The sequence below is a fragment of the Motacilla alba genome, chromosome 4 (assembly GCF_015832195.1).
Source record: "Motacilla alba alba isolate MOTALB_02 chromosome 4, Motacilla_alba_V1.0_pri, whole genome shotgun sequence".
Classification (NCBI taxonomy): domain Eukaryota; kingdom Metazoa; phylum Chordata; class Aves; order Passeriformes; family Motacillidae; genus Motacilla; species Motacilla alba.
Genome location: NC_052019.1, coordinates 34,889,752 through 34,905,769, shown reverse-complemented (window position 1 = coordinate 34,905,769; position 16,018 = coordinate 34,889,752). Strand labels below are relative to the sequence as shown.

The window sequence follows — 16,018 nt, the reverse complement described above, 5'->3', positions numbered from 1 at the left end:
ATAGGGGTTTGAAATTCAATAATAGGGTTTGAAATTTTAAAGTAATTTAATCAAACAGGTTATTAGGTAAACTTATTTGACTGCATTTTAAAATATCCCCTCTGCTAGGATTAACGTGTCATCCTAGTCGTCCATTTACTATGGCATCTTGCTCTCGTGATTCCACTGTGAGACTCTGGTCATTGACACCTCTTATAAACCCTCTACAAATAAATGTCGTAACAGACAGATGTTGGGATGATATTATTGGCAGTACAGGTAAGCCATGGTTTTAATTTTCTTTATGTTAATATTCCTACTCCTTTGGTTGTTTTTTATTTTAATTTCATATATAAATCTTTGTGTGTGTTAGATCGCGCTGTGGAGTCTGGAGCTCCTCCATTGCTCTGTGGTAAAGTTTCCAGGGATATTAAACAAGAATTGGAAAAATTATCAGGAAGTCCTCGAGGAAAAAAACTCAGGTGGTTTTCAGAATTTTTTTCAGTAAGTATTCTGCAAACTTAGGGATTTTGTCAATGTGCATAATTTTCTTTTCTGAAGTCAATCTCCAAAATTGAGATTTCTTTTTTTCTCTACCATTTTTTTCTCTCTTTCTTGAAGGGAGCTTAGAAAATAGGCAGAAATAAGTTCATTTCTTAACAGGTCGGCATATAAAAATATCCATGATTTAATTGTTTGTCAGTTGTGAAAAACAAATTTCACTAATTTAGCTTTGCAAAAAAACAAACCAGCTTTTTGCAAAGGTAAATTAGTGAAATAATATAGTTTTTTATAGGAAAGGTTAATTTGACAGCAATTTGCTATTGAAGAAAATGAAATTATGTGTTTAATCAAACTGCATTAGAGTTTTTAAAAGAACACCCTCATTACTGTTTTGAACTGCTCCAGTGTCTGTGTCCAAACTGCTCTTTATGTTTTAGGAACTGTAGATCCAGATGACCTGTGCCTCAGTATCCATCTACTGCCTTTTCTCCATTGCACAGTAATATTTTCTATAAATTGCTGCAGGCTCTCAGTGCAAATGAGTTAAAAAATATGGGCTCCTGTGAGTTCTTACCTGAATAGGAGCTGCACTTGAGGTACAAGGACAAAATTACTTTGAACTACAGGTTCTACTACTACTGAAACTTGTGTCCAATACTGTTGTAATTTAAATCAAAACATTGATCTAAAAGACCTAGTTCATCCAAAATATTTGGTTTGAGTTCTAGCTAAATTGAAGTGTATAATTGAGAAATGATGAAACAATCTTTTTCAATTTCAAACTTTGACATTTTCTCTTTCGTTAAAAATATATTTATGGAATGCCTAATTTTACAGAAGTTATAAATTTTATTTTCCCTTGTTGATTTGACAGTAAAACTGTTTTAAGAATACTAGAATTTTCTGAGAACAAAATCTTTTTTGATCAGGTATGGGCAGTGCTTTTTGAGTCCAGAAAATGAGGTATTGTGCTAAACTATGAGGAGTCTAATAAGAGTTTTAGTGGGCAGAAAAAAAGAGAGAGTAGTCTTTTTTATTTTTTTAATTTTTTTTTTTTATTATTTTGGGGGGGTGGTGGGGAGTGGATTCTATAGTAGGATTTTATGCTTTTTACCAGCTCAGAAATAATTGGACTTCTAAACTTGTGATCCTTTTATTCTTAGAAAAGCTTCTTTACGTCAAAGGTTTAATATTTTTTTTTAAGCTTTTGAATACGCACTCTCTTCCAGACCTCATTCAGTGTTAAACTGTGGTCCTGTTTCTACAGAAGGATTGATTCAAAGGCTAGACCAGTGGAAATGCTTAAAATTTACTTTAAAAAAAATATTTTGTGCATATACCATTATACTATATGTGTCTATTTTAGGATTTAATATTAAGATAGTAAAGCAGGTTGTGGCAGTCAAGCCTTGAAGCTCTTTTCTACCTGGCCCATGCCTTTGTTTTACAGAAAGCAGTAAACAAGCCCTGGGTCAGCTCCTGCATGGCAGCAGCTGACTGTTGGCTTGCACCAGCAGCAGACACAAGATAGCTTGCATTTATTTGGGAGCAAAAGGGAAAACTAATGGCAAGCCCTCAGCTATGTCTGCACATAACCAAATAGGTTCATGGATCTCACTGTATCTTTACAGCCTTCAAGAAGACTGAAGGACTTGTAGTCTCTTGACCTACCTCATGTTTTCATAATAAAGGTTCTAATATTGAAATTGTCTGCAATTGTATTTCTTGGAGTTGACTGACAAATGTTTTCCAATATCTTTATAAGTTCAAGTTTCTCTCTTGAACATAACTGTAATAAAACTCTTCTTCCCTAACAATTTTAGCCTCCAGGAGGCAGCAAAAATTTATGGGATTTGGTTGCTGTAATAAAGGGACAGGATGACAGTTTGCTTCCACAAAACTACTGCAAAGGAATTATGCATATAAAACACCTCATTAGATTCAGACTGGTAAGTGAAGCACAAACAGTATGTGAAAATGGTTGTTAGTCCATGTAGTATTTCACTATTTAAAAATAACATTCAATGCTTTACAAAAAGGTGACAACATCATATCCGAAGATATTTGTGTAATACCAATTCTTCACTGCAATACTAGTCTGTTACAATAGTATCTAGCTGCGTCTGTGTGACTTCATGCATACTCAGTGTTAAAATGCTAGGTTACAGTTACTAACTAGAAAAGCATTTTTCAAAACAATTAAAATCAATTGCAAACAATCATCACTACAGTTTCAGCTATGAAGTGATTTGTCTTGCCTATTATATACACTGTACTTTTATGTTCAGTAAAGTCAAATTATTTGTTTGTGTAAACATGAAGTGTGTAGCTATGTTCAGATGCACAGACAGAGGAATTAATGTCTAAAAATGGGGGACAGTCAGCAGAAATATGTTCTGTAGCTCTCTGGAAGAAGGAATGACAAGAACCTGTCCTTAACACAGATACACAGCTTAAGAGTGACTTGGATGAGAAAAGAAAATTCAAGTACTAGGCCATAAATTTATTAGTAGCTGCATTTATGAATATGCAACCAGATACACAGTTTGTGTAGAGTATGAAGATTCATCATTCTGTCAGGAAGTTCTTAGGAGTACTAAAGAATCCCATACTCTAATGACTGGATTGTAAATAGAGGAAAGATGATCTACTTGTATGGATCAGGGAATGCACCTGCCAGGCCAGGGCTAATACTTGCCAGGTATCACCTGTTGTTTGCTGTTACATGCAGTCTCTTTTGTAAAAACACAGGATTTTTTAGAGTGTCCTATGTTCCTTTTGACTCTCAAGTGATTAAAGTTTATTAGTGTTGTTAACTGTAATAGTAGTAGCTGCTCTGCTAATCCTATGAAACTCTGTGTGTTCATGTGTCCAAAAAACCAGTTTTCTCAGCCATTTAGCCTGAGTAGACATTAAATCTTGACTTGTACAGTGCTAGCAGTCTGTTTACCCCTGCAAAATGATTTCATGCACCTATAACTTCAGTGACCTAGAGTAACTACAGTAATTGATGGTCATTCTGTGGACCTGGATTAAGTGTTCACATAAATTAAAAGCATTTTTCCCCTTCTTGCTGACTCAGAATCTTGTTTGAAAGCTTTAGAGAAAGTATGGGGTTGGGTAATGCTGACTGCTTGTTAAGGACTGCTAATATTCTCTTTTCCTTAGGAAACTAAATAATGGCACTGCAGCACCTATACATTTTAGCATGAAGTAAGGATGTACAGCAACTCTGTTTTTTCTGTTTTTAGTAAACAGAGAGGATGCATTGGAGACTTTTTAGCATGAAAATAATAAAAAATATAGAGGTGCTAAGGAAAAAAATTAATGTAGCATGTTTAAAAAAAAACAAAACCAAAAAACAGATTCTTGGGAGCTGCCATTGGTCTACACAACAGTTTACTTTGGTGAAGAATGTTCAAAATTTGTTCTCCATCTTCCATACATTGTTCTGCAAAGTCATGAATAGCCAAATGTGCACTGATGATAGAATTCAACTGAGAATTCTTGAAATGGGAATCTCCCTTTGTTGTTTTTTTTTTTCCTGTACATATAATTCTGTTGTAGCTTGTTTCTCAGACTCTGCCAGATGAAGAAATTTAGTCTTATCTCCCCAACTAATATAAAAATTGCAGAATTTGGGAATATAAATAATTTATTGGCTATAAGGTTAATGGGGCATGACAAATCAGATCACAGAGCTTGTTGTCTACCAGTTATTTCTTTGTGTGGACATCATTATAATGGTAATATGTACAATTTTCAGCTCTGTGTGGTTTATGTTCGCAATTTTTTTTTTTTAATTTCAAAACATCAAGATTTTTATAAGGGACATCTGGATGAATTACTATTATGTATGAGAATCATAAAATTAAGCTATTATAGGAAGATAATAAATGAAAATGTATATGTACAATAAAACACTAACAAATTTACTTTAACAACATAAATATAGTTCACTGTAATCTCATTGAAATCTCTTTCAATTAGCCTTTTTGCTAAAGAATTTTTTTCTTAAATTATACCCTTTATATTCTGCTGTAATATTTAGCAATAGTTCATTCTTAAGGAAATTTTTTTTCATCACAAAAGACTTCTTAATCTTTTTTTTTCCCCCCTCAGTCCAAGGCACAAGAACTGACAACAGTAAAGATGTCTAAATTTGGAGGTGGTATTGGTGCACCAAGCAAAGAGGAGAGACTCAAAGAAGCTGCAGAAATACATTTAAGACTGGGACAAATTCAGCGATATTGTGAACTAATGGTAGAACTCGGAGAGGTAAAATATTAGAACACTATTGAATAAAAAAAAAAGTAAAGGTTTCTGAAAACCAGCTACCCTAGCAAAGATGGGGAGGCAGTGAATGGGTCACAAGTCCCCAAAAAAGTAAAAGTAATCTTGTTCCACTTATTTTTAACATATGCAGTGTAAAGCATAACTCATTCCTTATTTAACTCTTAGCAAATATATTTTTAATGGAAGAAAAGTTACACTAGTTGAAAATATGGCTGCTTCTCAAATGGAAATGATCACATTAGATGTATTACTGCTTTCTTCTAGTGGGACAAAGCTCTCTCAGTTGCACCTGGTGTATCAATGAAATATTGGCGGAAGTTAATGCAAAGGTAAGTTAATTAAAATGAGATGGCAAATTGTAGCTTCAGTTCATAAAAGGACACAGACAAGTAGGAAGGATGGATACTATTACCAGATATACTTGTCTTTTGTTACAGCATTCTAGTGATGTTACTTTTTGTTCAGTAAGCTTTGGGATGGAACTGTGGAGGATTTCAACAATAACTTTGTGTACAAGAATCTAAGGGTTGAAAATAAATTGCAACTTTATATACTCTTTAGGTGCAGTATTCACAGTTTGTAAGTCTGGAAAGGCAGATGGGTTTCAATGAACTTTATTTGGCTTCATCTAATACCTACACCATGTAGTTAAGCTTGGTGATTGTTCATATATATGGTTCTTTCTTCTTTATTTATTCATTTGCTTAATTAGGAGAGCTGATCAGTTAATTCAGGAAGAAAATGATGATGTCATCCCATACTGTATAGCTATTGGAGATGTGAAGAAACTGGTTTCTTTCTTTACTTCAAGAGGTCAGCTTAAAGAGGCTCTACTTGTTGCACAGGTATTACTACATATATACTAATGTGGGAGATGTATTTAGCTCTTAGCTTGTAAGTCAGAATATAACATTCATATTTAAAAGGCAAAATAGCTGAATAATGATGCCCTAGTCTTTACTTCCATGTGGTATTGAGCAGTTTTTATACAGAAATCATAAGAAGGAGGTACCTCATGTTTACAGATTTAAAGCCTGATTCTTCTCAACTGCAACCAAATGATCTTAATGAAAACTGATGTGTTCCATTTCAATTGAAATGGAACCTGATTTTCAACAGCTGGTATTGCCTTAACATCAAATTCATGTAGGATTTGATTTTTCTTGAATTTCTACTGAGAAATCATCTGTATGTTTTAGTTAAATACCTGAATAATCTACAGAATGTAACTTAGACACATATTTAGATTGTTTTGAACTATAGTTCAAACTATTGTGTTTGAACTTTAAAGCAAGTTAAGCTCCAGAAAGATCTTAATTTTTTCATATAAGAGAGGTATTGCAGAGCTACTACAATTCATAGAATAGTCTTTGTCTCAAAGGTTAAATAAGATAATAATGAGCAACTAAATGCCAGGATTTACCTTCCCTTGTAACTGAGCCCTGAGGTTTAAGGTTGTTATCCTAGCTACATATTAAAGCATGTGAAATAATTTTTAAAAAATCACAGAATCAATTAGATTAGAAAAGATCTGTGAGATCACTTAGTCCAACCCTTTACCAACCACCACTTTGTCAACTGATTTCATTTTAACCCACGCTCATCTCTTTGTATTTAATGTTAGAAATAAATTATTATCAGATACAAAGAAAAGTTCACCTTAAGCCACTATATAATCTTTCCAGATTTGCTGGTATACCTGCTGAGAAGTATCTATGGACTTCATCCTTCCCTCAGAGCTGCTTGCTCCTTGGGGTATAAAAATCAAGGTTGTAGCCTTCACCATCCATTATATCCAAATGCTGAAGAATCCTGCACAAATGCATAGGAAGGAAGAAGTCTCTTGCTTCAGTAGAATTCTTGTATGGCTAGATAAAACTAGGCTAAGATTTAGCTATGAATAAGTTCATTAGTTTAAACATTCAAACATTTTCTTTGTTGTAACTGGGCTTTAGAAAGTTTTTTTAGAAATATTTAATTTCATCTTCAGTTTAAATTCTGCATTAATTAATCTATATTTTATTCACTTCCAGGCAGCTTGTGAAGGAAATATACAGATGTTACCACTCTCCACAACAAGTGGAACTTCAAATTCTGGTGGAAACAATACAGATGATTATAATGAGTAAGTTGTTCTAGTTTAGAACTGTAAACCTCATTTTACTGCAGAGTGTAAAGTCATTAAGGGTGATAAAGCATAGTGGTTTCATTTGGCATGAGCAATGTAGTGTTCAACAAAATATTGCATCTTCTAGTACTTAGCATCAGGTAGTTAGTAACTCTACTACACTAATTTCCCTATTGTGCCTCCTGGCACAAAATGGATTTTTCATATGTGTGCATTATAATTATAAATGTCCTTTTTTCTTGCTCAATATGTAAGATGCATTCCTGTGCACTAAAATATATAGCATACTAACCAAGAACTTTTGGTGAGTAAGATTTAGCATTAACGAGTATCTGTGATCCTCTGTTATTACACATAATCTCCTCCTGAAGCTTTGCTCTTTGTCATAAGTGAAGGTTCTGATAATGTAAAATAAAAATCAAACTGAGAGAGTAGGTTTAGATTATATATTAGGAAAAATACTTTACAGTGAGGTACTGCAACAGGCTGCCCAGAGAAGCTGTGGCTGCTCCATCTCTGGAAGTGTTCAAGGTCAGGTTGGATGGGGCTCTGAGTAACCCAGTCTAGGGGAAGGCATCCCTTCCACGGCAGGGGGCTTGGAACAGAATAATCTTTAAGGTCCCTTCCAACACAAGCCATTTTATGATTCTCATTGTCCATGCCCATTAAAAAAACCCCAAATATGCAGCTCTCCTTGCTCAAAAACTTGAATTACATTATCAAGTTATAGTTGTAATAACAAAAACAGCTTGGAGGCTGTGTAGTTACTTCATTTACATGAGCAGTTTTTGAGCAATTAGAGAAGTACTAGTGAAGAGTTTACAGGTACAGATTGGATATCCAAGTATTTAATTTTCCTTCTGTCAATCTGAAGAGACATTTCCTACTGATGTAAGTGTTGGGAAACTGACCCACCTCAGTATGCACCAACATAAGTAGTGGATGAAGCTCAAACAGATTGCATTTTTCAAGCTACCAGAGTCGTTATCTGTGAGCCAAATGTAGCAACTTTTAGGGTACAGAAGCAAATGTGGTGAATTTTACATAAATTAAGACCTAATGTACTCCAACCTTGAAGTGATATTGCATAATTAATTTTTTGTTCTCGCAGTCTCCTGCAGAAGGTCAGTAAAGAACTGGCAGATTGGTATTTCCAGGATGGTCGTGCAGTGCTTGCAGCATGTTGTCATCTGGCTGTTGAAAATATAGAGGTAATTTATTTTTCTTTAATGATGAAAAAGCCAACATTTGCTTCCTTTCTACATCTCTACACGTTTTAAAATTTTTGTATCATATTTTAAAATTGTATTTGGCATTTGATTTTTTTATAAAGTTAGGTATAGTATTAAAGTTAATAGCAGAACTCCCTTGATTCTATTAAATTCAAGGTTTCTCTCATGCACTGAAGGTAGCGTGTTGCTGCTGAATTTTATTTACAATATGTTGTTATATTAGACAATATAAGATACTTAAGTACCTTAGATATATACATCTAAGTGTCACTGTTTATGGTGACCCAAAATACCCATTCAGAACTGTAAGTTATTGTGCTAAAGAAGATGCAGTCATCCACCTTGAAGAATTTCCAGTCTAAATGAAGAAGTAAATAGGAAAAGAAAACCCCACCCCTCAGTACAAAAATAGAACGGACATGTAGGAAACATTTTATTATGTTCTTTATTTGCTTGCAGTTTTACAAATTGTTTATTTTCCTCATTTTATCTGGATTTTGTTGCTGGCTTAACATGTTTGTCCTCCTCTATCCCCCCAAATAAATATAATTACATCCCAATGAGCTATTCTGAGACAAACTGAGAATCAGTTAATTCCTATATTACTATATAGCTATATTTGAAGTTGTTATGTAGTCTTGCAGGGTCTGACATTCTGCTATGCCTATCAGTAACTATGCTCAGAGAGAGTAAGAACAGGACAATCCTTCCTGTTTTCTGGGGTTTTTGAGCCTCCTTTCATTGAAAGAGAGGGGGAAATATGCACTCTAAATGCCAGTGTCTTTAAGATTAGATGGAATTCCTAGCATGCATTTTAGGTATTGTATTTATGTGATCTCTTCAGTTGAATAGAGGAAGATTCTGCTAAAGGAAATCTATTTGGTTGTTTAAAAGCACATTAACACATGGTGCACAATTATTTACTCATTCAAGAGACCCAAATATATAAAATTGAGTTTGACTATTGCATATTTTGTCCTTCTGTAAAAAGTGTTATAAGTGAATGTCATATGCTCAACATGATGAATGCCCAAAACTGCTTCTGTCCCTTAATGATGTAATTTTTTCATTGAGCAAGCTTGCGATGGCAAACCTGATTCGTGGAAATGAACTGGAGCTGGCAATCAGTGTGGGTACTGTCTTGGGAGAAAGTGCAGCACAAGCAACACATTATGCCCTAGAATTACTAGCAAGAAAATGTATGGCAGTAACAACATGGTAAGAATTTCTTAACCCAAAGAAGATTTTTAAAAATTTTTTCCCTGATAAAGCGATCAAGGTGTGTCATTGTGAAACTTTTGTAGAGATCAAAGCACCATGGGAAGGGAGAATAAAAATTGCTGCTTGAATAAGAATTGCTATATGAGAACTTTGAAGTACAGGGCATGCAAATGTTCTGCTTTAATCTCAAAATATATTTTGTATGCATTGTAAATGAGAGAGGAGTCATTGTCAGAGCATGAAACCCATTGAAAAAAACACCCTAGCTACTTGGGCAATAGGTAGCTTATGAAGTCCTAGTTTGTACTGAGTAAAAAGAATTGCTTCAAAAAAAGTAAGGCTGGAATTGAGTTAAAAAGTCAAAAGGAACAGCTCAAGTAGGATATGTGAAGTGATTTTTAAGTACTTGATTGAAAAAATGTAAAACTATCACTCTGAGGAATTATCTTCTATTGGTATTAGGAACACAAGACTCTGCAAAGATATAAGGATGAAACAGAATTACTATTTACTTCTGCAGAAGTAACTTCTCTTTTGCATATAGGGGAAGCCTTCTGTGGTAATTTTTTTTTCCTCATCATAGTGGTTTTACTTTGAAAAAATATTTGTTCTTCTTGTTTTTTATCTAACAATGAAATAGCAGAAAACCTTTCTAAGGTGCATTTGGCAGCTGTATAACTAGTTTGTAATTAACATTTCACAAAAAATGTGTACTTAAACAGTCAAGGATCAGTTTTTCTTCTACAGTTAGTATTTGCTAATGTATTTAGAGGTAGTCTGAGAGAAACATAGTGGAACTCCTCTCTACAGAACACTTAGCTTTCAATAAACAATGAAGCATTGTAGAAAAAGATAAAATAAGAAACGGGTGACTTGGTGCTTTCATTTTGCAGTGATTTAGCATGTCTGCATTGCACCAGCCTTAATAGGGTTGTTTTGGCAACTTCATCTGCAGCTTTTAAGGAGTCTGAAGCTCTTTCATTGTTAAGGGTGATTTTCATGTAGCCTCTGATAGGAAGCACTGGATGTGGAGTTAAAAAAAAAACAGTGTCTATTTTTTCCAGTTCCATAACAAAATCTTGTTCTGATCTCAGGGCCGTAATTACTGCTAATAATGGTACGGCATCTATGTTTATGTCCATAAAGGTTCTGTAAACTTACAGCATGTGTACACTGAAGTCTACATGGTGATAAACTCTGTAGGATATAAGATTTTAAAGTGATGTACTGCATATTGCCCAAGTATACATCTGGATTTTTCAATGGCTTTCACACGCTGTACTGAACACCTTGCAATCCTGGATTCTGATTTTCAGCCATTGCAGCGTATTTTTTATATTCTGTCAGACAAGATCAGAGATTCATGAATCTCTTTGTTTTGTAGTAAAGAGATTTTCACGCATCATAATCCCCTTGGTTAACTGCACTCATAAGATCATGTATAGGGAAGGTGGAGTTCAAGGCTCTCTGATATTTGAAGGGCTCCCTTTTTAAATTTACTGGTTCTTATGCTTAGAGATATCCATCAGTTGGAAAGATTTCACTATAGTGAAGCACTTAATTGTAGACAGAAAAAGGAATACCAGAAGGATCCTGAGGAGTTAATAAAGAAATCAGTCACTGGTGGAATGTTTCTTGGGTTTTGGTTTGTTGTTTTTAGAAATGCTCTGAAATATAAAATTAAGCCAAAAAAAATTTTAAAACTAAACGTTCATGCACTTTCCCAAATCTAGAGCCTTGAGAAAATGTGTGAATGTTTAAGGACACATTTTTATTTGTATTTAACACCTAAGTACTGTCAAAAGCAACTTTCTACTATTCAAAAAGCTAGTCATAATTTACCTGAGATACTGAATTCTGCATATGTAAACTCAGCCACCTAATTTTGATCTTTATACCAAACAGTGTTTTCAGTTTGATTCTTAAAAATTCCAGCTCCTCAGAATCTCCAGGTTCTTAAAAATCATTCCAGGTAGCCCAATTTGTAGGCCATTATCTTCTTTGAATTACTTTTTTTCAAATGAATATTGGATTTCAGTTTTTTGACAAGACAATTTCTAATCACTTAAAAATATTTAAATTGCTTATGAAGATTAGTACATATGAGTAAGCGATCTTAAAAATAGCTTAAGAACTTGTGAAATATCCTAGATTCTCAAAGAATGCTTTTGTAACTTGGAAAAGTGGCTGTTGCACAGTAATAATATAACAGATTTTCTAAATCCTTTTGGCATGGTTGCTTTATGTTGTCAATAGGCATAAAATAGAAAGCTATTTTTTTGTTGTTGCTGTTGAAGTCAGTTGCCCTGACCCATAGATTTGCTGCTGTAGTTTAATTATTTTCTATCAGATAGTTTCTCTGTAAATTAATACAAAATTTTGTTCAATACTGTCTCAATGTCTTCCTTTTAGCTTCCCATCACTTGGATACAGGTATTTTGCTTTTTGGAGAAAGTTTAAGCTTGTTTTTTTTCCCTTAATTAAGTCACAAGCTTTTCAAATTTCTCTAAGTGTCCTAAGTTTTAATTGCAATTAATACTTGAAAGTGAGATAGAACACAGTTGCAAATATTGGATAATAGCTTTCTTGAACATTCTTAAGCTAAGGGCCACATTCTGAAAATCCAGAGGCAATCAGTAGGATTTTTTCCTTACACAGGGGCAAGTCAATCTTGAGGTTCACAGGAGAAATGATGCCTGCTTGAATAGAAGAGTCACAGATTAACCAGTTATTAAAACTTAGATAGAACAATTTCCAAATAATTTCCTAATAGTATATGTTCCCTTCATCTGTTTGTTGTGTGCAGGATTGGATAACAAATGGTGAAAAGTTTAGGAAAATGTAAGAAATGTCAGTTTGCTAAAACAGATTTACTTTGAGAAGGATGAAAATAGGTATCATATTTTTTCCCATATAATCTCTCTATTTCTATGTCACATGAGCATCAAGCCATTCTGGATGACGGAGAGATGTCCTGTGTTGATGTCATGAAGCTTTAGAAGCCTGGAATTTTGAGGATGGTTTCATGACACAGAACCACATTATCATCTTTTCTTCTCTCAAATTGGAGGGTTCCTACTCTTGTTTCCTATCCCTGCTGACATATTCTTCCATTTCACTTTGAGATGGTTCTGAGGCTTAAGAATTGCACAGCTGTTTAATTCAACCAACTAAAGCAACAGAAAATTAATGAATGACTTTCCCAATAAGATGAATAATTAGGCCTCATTTATTGAACAAAAATAGTCTTAGATACTGAGCTTGCTTCTGCACTTCTCTGGAAATAGTATTTTTCAGTAAACTCTTATTTTATAAGGAATGTAAACGAGAAAATGGCTTCCTTCTATTACAAACCATCAGGAGTAACTATATGTCATCTTTTGTTTGTGCAGGGATTTAGCAGTTGATCTTCTTATGATGATTCCTGATAATAAACTGCAGTTAGTAAAACTATGTGCTTTTTATCCTGGATGCACAGCAGAAATAAATGACCTGCATGAAAAGGTACAATGTAAAAGAATTTACCTGAATCTAATAAGGTTTTGTATTGATTTATTTACTAATTTCAAAAAACATAAGGCCATATAAAACCATAGGATGAATTTGTCTTTACTATCTTATATGTAATATATTCTTTTCTCCTCTATTAGTCTTTGTTGACTTTATTTTCAGTATCATACAAAAAATTTAGTTCTTCATTTCTATCCTTTAGTGCACTCTTTCCCTGACACATGTTACTTTCTGAAGTAGCTTATCATCTTCAGAATTACCTGTCAGTACGATTTATAACCTACTAGATGTGCAGCCTAATCATGTTTTGGCAGATCAGCTTTCTGTAGTCTGAATTGGTTTATATTTTATGCCTGTAATGTCCATAAATGTCCTCTTTCCTCTTCAGCAGCCGAAGGGTCTGCTTTGGTTGCTCCCCCTTAGGGTGCAACTCAGACTGCACATTATTAAACAGTAATAAAAACTTCCCAAAAACATTAGCAATGAAAACTGGTACTGCTTAAATTAAAGTTACAGAGCCTTTTCCAGTGTTGCTCTGGTCTAGATGACTTTCTTAATGCGCATTATATGCAGGTATGTCTTTCAATGACTCCTTCAGAGACAATTTTTTCTTATTGTTCTGTGCAAACACCAGTATTTCTCTGCATCTTAGAGAAGTGTTTGAAAATTTCACTAATTTTCTGGCAAAATGTTTTTTTTCCAGTGTAATCTTCCTGATGTGGAAGAATGTATGCGAGTGGCAGAGACAATTCAGGCAGATGGGGATGTATTTGAAACAATAAAGTACTATCTCTTAAGCACAGAACCTGAAAAGGCTCTCCCTGTTGGCATTCAGTATGTGAAAGGTAGGTAGTTGGATGAAGAACAATTTTAAAGCAAAAGTCATCTGTATAACTTTCCTCATGAGATATTTTTCTTTTTATTTTTCAACAGAACAACTTTGTGGCTCAGATTGGACTTTAGATTCAGTCTTTCCATATCTTGATCTTTTAAGTTACATACGGACTGAACAGTTAATGTTGCCTAAGTGTAGTGAGTGAGTATATTTTCCTGACTTAGAAAAGTGGGACTTTCCTTAAAGGAATCTTTCAGATTGGATATATATAGGCGCATGCTGTTAGTATCCTTTTTATTGTTTAACAGAAGAGGGACACAAAAAAAATTCCAGCAAGCATGCTTGTTTCCAGTCTGGAGAATAGAATGTGGACTCTCCCAAATTATGAAGATTTAGTAAGAAAAAAAAAAAAAAATTACTGCTTCTTTCTCTGTGCAGTATTTACTGTTTGTGAATCAATATTGGTCTTATGTGAAAAGCTTCATTTTGATCAGCTCTAGTTTCAGTTTGCTGAAGTGTTATCACAAATCATGTGGGCTTTTATGTCAAAGTGTTAAGGAACGTTGGGCTGTCACTCTCAGAATTAACTCTAAAATAGTTGGATAGCTCTAGTTCACCTTTATGATGGTTGTAGCCTGCACAAGTATATGTGCGAAGAACAAAAAGGAGAAAAAAGTTGGGGAAACTTGGTGAAACTGCAATCTACACTAATATTTGGGGCACTTTTATTTACATTTAGAGTTCTATCACAATCAAAGGTCTGAGTAATGTTGTTTGTGTAACTCTGTTTGATTGTGCTAAAAAATTGTGTTGTATATGCCATTTAAATTTTAATAATGGAAATCAATATGAAGCAGATGGAGTCTGTTTTAACAATTCCTTGACAGAGAAAGTAAGCATAATCAGTGAACATATATTCTCTACAAAAGGTGGATGGATAAATTAGGTTTTAAAATTATAGCATGAATATGAGTGTATTTAATGTTTTTCCAAATGCTTGTTGTTTTCATGATTGATACTTGTTCATTTATAGGTTTCGGAATGAGTTGCTGATTTTGTGTGGTTACGTTGGTGCCTTACTTGCTATCAGAAGACAGTACAACAGCATTGTACCTGCACTATATGAGTATACAAGGTAATACTGTGTTTTCATTAACTCTGAGTAATCTCAGTCCTTATTACAACATATGCCATACATTGAGCCCACTTCTTCACATCATATCCAAAAAAAATGAAAACATGTCTTTCCTGTTAGCTGTCCTCATGTCTGAAACTTAGTGAGAGGATTGGGGAAAAGGAGCATTTGTTTGTTGTTGATTTGGTTTTTCTTTTCTGAACCTAAATTAAAAACAAGATGAAATAGTTTTTATAGAAGGGCTATTCTGATATGGATATTATTAGACTAGTGACAAGCAGTCTTTGAGACTCAGTTTGTGATACTTTTGGCTGTGAGGCTTTCAATTACTTATTATGGAAAGAACCACAGAACAATACCACTCAAAGTTTTGTTCTTGGATTGCCCAATATTTTCAAGACTCACAGATTTTTAGTTTCTGGCCCATCTTAAACTGGACACTTATCTGCTTAAGGTGGACTTACATGCTTAAGTAGGACATTTTTAAGATATACCAACACAAATGAAAGATGGCGGAATTAGGTCAGGTAGTAACTGCCCCCTGTATTTATTACATTTTGATAAATAAAAAATGCATCCACTGCAAGGGCTTTGAAACTGCTTTTTGCAAAGGAAACAAGGCTGTCCCAGTGTAAGTGTTGAACCATGATTCTCTAATTGCATTTTTACCATATGTGGTACATGCAGGCAAAATGGATCCTTAATTTTAGTAAAGTTGACAATATTAAGAAATAAAAACATATGTAGCCTTGAAATATGGAGTGGCCTCAAGTTAAAAAAATACAGCAAATTAAATAAGATGTAAATAGGGATAATTAAAATAAAATTTAAATCCAAAGCTATACTTCTATAACTTGTATGAGCATTACTTAAGTTTAATATAGTGTATATTGTGAAGGATCCATTTATTTTCATAATTATTCCATATCCAATCAGAAATAGTTTTAATTTACTACTGCCTATCATGTTTTGCTTCTAAGAAAATAGTCATTATTAGGATTAATTAGGATTTTAATTACTTGCATTCTTTTTCAGTCAGCTTTTAAAAAGACGGGAAGTATCTGTACCTTTGAAAATTGAACAGCTTTCTGAGGAATTAGATGCATGGAGAGCTTGCACACAATCAAACAAGTAGGTGGAAAAATATAAAATTACCATGAGTGAGACTAGTAGTATTT

General features: G+C 33.9%; 1 protein-coding gene across 5 annotated transcripts in view; it reads left to right on the top strand.

Moving 5' to 3' along the window:
* The window catches only part of WDR17 (WD repeat domain 17), a 55,058-nt gene that overhangs the window by 36,327 nt on the left and 2,713 nt on the right, over window positions 1-16,018 (top strand). For 4 of the 5 annotated variants that reach the window (XM_038134355.1, XM_038134354.1, XM_038134351.1 and 1 more), the window contains exons 14-28: window positions 109-258; window positions 353-483; window positions 2,307-2,432; window positions 4,606-4,761; window positions 5,044-5,108; window positions 5,492-5,624; window positions 6,813-6,904; window positions 8,019-8,118; window positions 9,218-9,357; window positions 11,773-11,793; window positions 12,753-12,864; window positions 13,574-13,715; window positions 13,804-13,906; window positions 14,739-14,840; window positions 15,876-15,971. In XM_038134355.1, the coding sequence (XP_037990283.1) occupies window positions 109-258; window positions 353-483; window positions 2,307-2,432; window positions 4,606-4,761; window positions 5,044-5,108; window positions 5,492-5,624; window positions 6,813-6,904; window positions 8,019-8,118; window positions 9,218-9,357; window positions 11,773-11,793; window positions 12,753-12,864; window positions 13,574-13,715; window positions 13,804-13,906; window positions 14,739-14,840; window positions 15,876-15,971 (1,669 nt within the window). The remainder of the gene's footprint in view (window positions 1-108; window positions 259-352; window positions 484-2,306; window positions 2,433-4,605; window positions 4,762-5,043; window positions 5,109-5,491; window positions 5,625-6,812; window positions 6,905-8,018; window positions 8,119-9,217; window positions 9,358-11,772; window positions 11,794-12,752; window positions 12,865-13,573; window positions 13,716-13,803; window positions 13,907-14,738; window positions 14,841-15,875; window positions 15,972-16,018) is intronic. The other variant, XM_038134352.1, reaches the window with a different exon arrangement.